Below are 6,887 nucleotides of genomic sequence, written 5' to 3'. Positions count from 1 at the left end.
CGTGAACTGACCGATGTGAACTGGTAGGGGGCGACCGGTTGGTTGACCGGCCGGTTAACCACCCGGTCGACCGGCAATCTTTATTTTATTTTATTTTATTTTTTGATTTCCCTCCATTTCTGTTCCTAATTCTTTTCCTATTTGTTTTTCCCTCCATTGGTTTACCCGTAATAATTATTTTCTTCTAAAATCTCATATAAACACAGTATTATTTATATGCCAGACAACTACACAAGGATCATAGCTTAAACACAAGGATTATATCTTAAACAAAACAGAGGGTAATGGATACTTTGAAATCCATGATATTTACTTCATTTTCATCCTCTTCTTCTTCCTCCTCCTCTGATGAGGAGTCTGATGATGAATATATGATCACACTTTTAGCAGCTTATGAGCAGAATACCAGTAGTATGCTTCAGATTCTTAAGTCAAGTGATAGCTAAAAGAAAATAGGGGGTTCTATTGTAGGTCACAAGTATATACGCAGAGATAGAAGGCAAGGTCATGACAGATTGTTTGCAAATTATTTTGCTGCAAATCCAGTGTATTCAGCTACAATATTTCGGAGACGTTTTCGAATGTGTCGTCCTTTGTATTTGCGAATTTTGAATGCAATCGAAGCACACAATTCATATTTTATTCAAAAACAAGATGCAGCTCATGTAGTTGGATTATCTGCCCTACAAAAAATGACTTCAGCGATGAGAATATTATCATACGGTGTCGCAGCAGATGCAGTTGATGATTACATACGTATTGGGGAAAGCACTGCGATTCAAAGTTTGCAGCAATTTTGTTATTCAGTGATTGAAATCTTTGGAGTAGAATATCTGAGATCTCCGACACCAACTGACATTGCTAGGTTGCTTGCTATTGGCGAGATTCGGGGGTTTCCGGGTATGTTGGGAAGTTTAGATTGCATGCATTAGGAGTGGAAAAATTGTCCAAAAGCATGGCAAGGTCAATACGTAGGCCATCAAAAAAAGCCAACCATTATTCTTGAAGCAGTAGCTTCTTATGACTTATGGATTTGGCATGCATTTTTTGGAATGCCTGGGTCACATAATGACTTAAATGTATTAGACCGATCACCTTTGTTTTCTGATCTTGCCCAAGGTGAGGCTCCCCCTGTCCACTACACTGTTAATGGACATACTTACGATATGGGTTATTACCTTGCTGATGGTATATACCCGCAATGGGCAACACTGGTTCAAACAATTTCTTCTCCCCAATGAGCAAAGAGACAACATTTTGCAATGATGCAAGAGTCTGCCAGGAAAGATGTAGAGCGGGCATTCGGAGTCCTCCAATCTCAATTCGCAATTATAGGTGGTGCTGTATGTTTTTGGGATCCAAAAATGCTTGCCAACATAATGAAGACTTGCATTATATTATACAATATGATTGTTGAAGATGAGAGAGAGGAGCACCTTGATTTTGATTATGAAATTTCATCTACCAACACACCAGTGCAACTTTCCTCTACTCCTACCAATGACTTTGAATCATTTTTGTCTCGTCATTTAGGTATTAGGGATAAAAATGCATATCATGCCCTCCGTAATGATTTAATAGAACATATGTGGCATCTTCGCGGTGAAAACTAGATTCACCACAGATATATTTTGTAATTTTGTTTAGTAAAGAAATAGAAGGTTGTCTTGTTTGTAATCTTCATTATGATGCACTATATTAACCAAGTAACGCAGAAGTTATGTGATTAGATGTGCTATTGTGGTGATCCAATCTTCAATATTCATAATTGTTCTCTGTTCAATTTATAACAATCATCAAAATAATTTCTTTCAGTATGACAATTCTGTTTTGGAGTTCTATAATTCTGTTTTGGAGTTGCAAGTTTGGTTCACTATTGATTCCCCAATAAGTCTAGGAACACAAATATGAAATATAAAATATGACATATATGTTTTACATGAAATCAGTCTTATACGTGGATCTCATATCATGTACATCACATTTCATATGAGACATATGTGTCTCGTGTTTTGTATTTATATTCCTACCATTACTCATTGATTCCCTTCCATCCTTAAACAGTGAATCACACATTTCCTAAGAATCTTCAATCTTTTATCAAATTAAAATTTGATGACAAATTTGGTAAAAATCACCTCCAATCTACATCAAACTTGTATTAAATCAAACTCTTACATTTCTTTCATCAAATCAAGGCAAAAAAAAGCTTTTTACCAAATTTGTGATTCTCAAACTTTTGGAAATAGGTTTGGAATTTTTAAAAAGATTTGATGATTAAGGGTTTGGCATTTTTAAGAAGTGAGGATTGGAGCATTCAATTTTTTCATCAAATGAAGCATTCAATTAATTAAGGGTCTGGCTCGTGGGATTCATCATGCATGCCATTATTTGTGCATTCGAATAATTGCTTTTGTAAGGATTTATCTTCAATATTTATAATTGGACTGATTGCATGCATTTCAGTATGTATATTCAATGTATTTGTATGTATATTTGTTTTAAATTCAATGCATTTTCATTATTTGTGCATACATTATGTGTGCATTATTCAATGTACTTATGCCATACATTATTTGTGCATTATTTGTGGCATCAATTATTTGTGCCATTCCGTAAATTATTGATGTTGATGCATTGAACATTCAACCTACTTTTCTGCCACATTGAACATTTAACCTACAGTCATTGTACTATATGTGGCAAATCATCTATTGAACCACCTACCATTCAGAAGATCACACCACCTACAATTCATTATATGAACCACCTATCAATTCAACCACCTACCATCCTCTATACCAGCTCATCATTGCCATCACCACATTCACATTTCACATGTTTTCACTGAAGCCCTCTTCCCACACACTCTACATTTTCAAGTATGAATCCACATCATCACGAAAGCAGCATCAGTAGGAACAGAGGAACAAGGCAGGATCATCAAAACAGAACAAAAAGGCAACATTAAAAGAGCAAGGTGATTCACGGGGCAACCGGTTGGTCAACTGGCCCTTTCAATTTTTTTTTTTTTCCCCCTTCCAGTGTGCATGCCACTCAATTGTTCAACTAGTTTACAGAAGACAGGAACATAATTTCACTATATGTTACTTTCATGTTTTCTAAATTAATGTAGTTTATTAAAACCTGCACCACACAATAATTGCATTTTAAGTTTCACTTGATGTTACTTTCTTGTTTTGAAAATGCATGTAATTTATTAAAACCTCAACCACAGAACATGAGTTTATTTACTTTCATGTTTTCAAAATGAATGTTTTTTACTTTCATGTTTTGAAAATTAATCTAGTTTATTTAAACCTCAACCACAGAACAAGAGTTTACTTTAATGTTTTTTAAATGACATTAGTTTATTAAAACCTCAACTACAGAACAAGATTTTGATTTTTTCTTCATGTTACTTTAATGTTTTTAAAATGAATATAGTTTATTAAAACCTGAACTACAGAACAAGATTTTGATTTTTACTTGATGTTACTTTGTAGTTCTATAAAATGAATGTAGTTCACTAAAACCTGAACTACAATACTGAATTTTCAGTGTGCATGTTTTATTAAAACATGAGCTACATTCATTTGATATGTATTGAATAGAGAGTCTGCATGCTTTATACGACATTACTATGTTCTTAAATTTTCAGTGGCCATGCTTCATTAAAAATACATGTCTACATTTTAATTCTAAGTTCATGTTTTCAGTAAGCATTTTAAAAGACAGTGTTTATGTTAATTACTTCATTATAGCACATTTTTATTAAAATTCTACAGATATTTACATCATGCCTAGAACTAAAAGAGTGAGAACAGAAGCTGGTGAAAGTTCTAACCCTCAACGACGCGAACAACAGCAACCTCAAAATCAGTCATATCCTACAGATGAATTTCTCAGTGAAAGTCATGAACTAGCCTTTCAAAATTTCTCAAGCCGACCTATTGTAACAGGGAGGAGGGTCAATCTGTCACCTCAATATGATGCACTACTAGTTAGTAAACTTGAATCAATGGGATGGCTAAATTTAATTAATTTACCCCAAAAGGTATATCCACGGCTAGTATCCCTTTTTTATGTTCACCTAAGAGTTACTCATAAAGAAGATGGAAATTTTACTCTTTTGTCATATGTGAAAGGAAAGGGTGTACAGTTTGATGTTCCTACTTTGGCACGCATTATTGGAGTTGAGGTAGGTGATGAAAATACCTATTTTCAGACTGAGGCTGAGTTAGTTAATATTGTCGGTAATGGTAACTGATGTATATACTACTATATGTCAGAACAGATTTACTGGAACTAGTCTACAAGCAAGACATTTAAAATCTTATCTTCGGATCCTCCACCGGTGGATTGTAGAAAATGTCACTCCGAAAAAAGGACATCATGATGCGGTCCCATATTTTAATGCCTATTTGTTATACTGTTTTGAGGTTGGGCAGAAGTTAGATTTGTCTTATATAATTATGAAAGAAATGGTGCTGGCAAATCAAGAAATGGGCTGGTCATTACTGTTTGAGGCACTCTTGACAAAAATTTTCAAATATTTTAAGGTTCATCTTGCAAATGAAATGGAGATCAAAATCCATTCACCCATTACGCAATATACTGTGAATCGTGCTGGTGCAGCCGCAAATTTAATGGGAAATGATAATGCTACAGAAGATTCAGAGGATGAAGTCCCACCAGATGATGGTCCACAAGATCCTCCTGTCAATGTGATGCCATCAACTGAACAACCTCAATATTGGACTGATTTTTTGGCCATAGAAGAACAACGTTATAATCAACGCGTTGAATGGGAACATCAAATGGCTAATCAGGTCAATTTGTTGGGTACTCAGTTTGAGACATTTGCCACTGCACAGAACTCATTAATTGAACAATTTGGTGAGTTTCGTTTGGACATTGGAAGACGTCATGACGTGGCAAACAATCGCATCGATAGAATTGAGCATCGCGTAAATGACATATACCATCACTACTTCCCTCCTCCACCACAACCAGATAATGATTGCTGATCGGTGTGCCATTATGTGTTTCCATTGTTTTGTCTTGTATTATTTTCACAACCTTTTGTTAGGTAAATTTCTGTTATGAATGTACTGATTTTGTAATATTATGTGATATAAAATGATCTTGCCTTGGTAATACTTTAGCACCATCTTTTCGAGCTTCACTCATACCATAATTTGTAATATGTTATTAATGTTTCTGATTACTTAAATTTGTATGAAAGTTTTTGAAAGGTGTAATGGTAACCAAAGAAAAGAATAAAGGATGTATTTATATGTAAGTAGTTATCTGTAATACTCTATGTACCTGTACAACATATTCTTATTTGAGAAATCAGACAGAGGAGATTCATTGAGATGAAGATAAGACGCAGATTGAATGAAGGGTGAAATTATAAAACCTTGGAATTATAAGCATCTATAACAATATGAAGATGTAGCCCTTGGACTTGATTGCGTAATAGAAAAACAACACCCATTTAGATAGTTGTAGGAAATTGTAGAAGAAAAATAAAAATATGAGCCCCTTATCTGACATATCCATGAAGAAGAATTTCATTCATGATAACTACTTAGCAATTGGTGTGTTTTGTTTTTCCCAATCAATATGGTATCCAAAGAAGCAGTAGAGAATAGAACACAACCATCTCAAGAAACAAAAACTGAGAACAAATTAATTAATTTCTAATTTTACATAAATGGAAAAGGCAAGTGAGACATTTCATATAATTGTACACAGTTTTTCCGTTTCCTTTTCCAATAGATGACACCAATAGATGAAACCAGTAAATACAGAACCTTTCAAGGTAATCTATTAGTTGTTCGAAATAAAATCTGTCGTTGAAGATCTTCGTTGTACGCCCTTTGCATTGGATTTAAATTTGTCATGTCCATTGACATTATTTTATGATCTTCATTTCGTTGTTCTCTTTCATTCATCATAGATAGGAGTTTTAGTTGTTCCTCCCTATCTTCGACCCTTCTTCGACGGTCTGCAGCTTTCTGGTTACGGTCGATCGCCTTTTGTTCATCTCACTCAATAGTTCTAGTGGAAATAGTTGATAACACTTCAACCATTTTGGATTGGTTGGCAGCCATTTCATCAAATCTACTATCGTGGGTTGTTTGATTCTTCAACTTCTCTTTCGCTGCTTTAGTACCAATTGGTCGTGTTAATGGATTAGATGGTTCTTCGTACAGAACATTATTCTGGTTGGATTGAAATGCATCAGATTCTCCAGTTGATGGATTAGAACATGGATAAACATGTTGCGTACTCTTTTTGGATTGTGTTCGAAATTCATCCCACTTACAACTTCGGCGCAAAATATCCCAACATGTATCAAATGTGAAGTGTTTTTTCTGTATTGCATGATACATCCGCTTTGCTTCAGCGACCTACAAAAAAAATTACAACGATTTTAATAACAAATATGCATTTAGAGAAGAAATTTAATATTTAATAACACAAATAAATGTTACCATGTCTGCCTCAGTTGTTCCACTTTGGTGCCTCAGTTGAATTTGTTCAAGAAAACCACATAATTTATTAATTGCCTTTTGCATGGCAGACCAACGGTGAGACAAAGAAATACGGTTTCGATTTGATTCACCACTCAATTGTGAATTAAAATTAACAAGTACTCGTTCCCAAAATATAACCATAGTCTGACTATTACCAGTAATGGGATCTTGAGAGGCTGCTAACCAAGATCTACATAAAGTTTCATCTTCTATAATTGTAAATGCTTTACCACGAGAAACACGAGAAGTTTCTGAAATGAAATGATTATCACTGCTCTGCGTGTTCTGTTCTCGCGAAGTTTCCGACATAAAATTAACATCAGTGTTGTGCTGAAACAT

General features: G+C 34.6%; 2 protein-coding genes across 2 annotated transcripts; one reads left to right on the top strand and one right to left on the bottom strand.

Moving 5' to 3' along the window:
* Positions 1-284: 284 nt before the first annotated feature.
* LOC145798284 (uncharacterized) lies at positions 285-1,241 on the top strand. Its single transcript, XM_082885794.1, has 3 exons — positions 285-435; positions 547-900; positions 1,087-1,241. Exons 1-3 carry the CDS (start codon positions 285-287, stop codon positions 1,239-1,241), a joined length of 660 nt encoding a protein of 219 aa, XP_082741920.1.
* Positions 1,242-6,056: 4,815 nt separating this feature from the next.
* On the bottom strand, positions 6,057-6,887 carry LOC114278951 (glutathione S-transferase T3-like). Its single transcript, XM_028221106.2, has 2 exons — positions 6,507-6,887; positions 6,057-6,422 (listed from the first exon to the last, which is right to left on the bottom strand). The coding sequence occupies exons 1-2, from the start codon at positions 6,885-6,887 to the stop codon at positions 6,057-6,059; spliced, it is 747 nt and encodes a 248-aa protein (XP_028076907.2).

Source organism: Camellia sinensis, chromosome 8, assembly GCF_055761805.1.
Source record: "Camellia sinensis isolate YWXY chromosome 8, ASM5576180v1, whole genome shotgun sequence".
Taxonomy (NCBI): Eukaryota; Viridiplantae; Streptophyta; class Magnoliopsida; order Ericales; family Theaceae; genus Camellia; species Camellia sinensis.
This window is presented reverse-complemented; position numbering and strand designations above follow the sequence as displayed.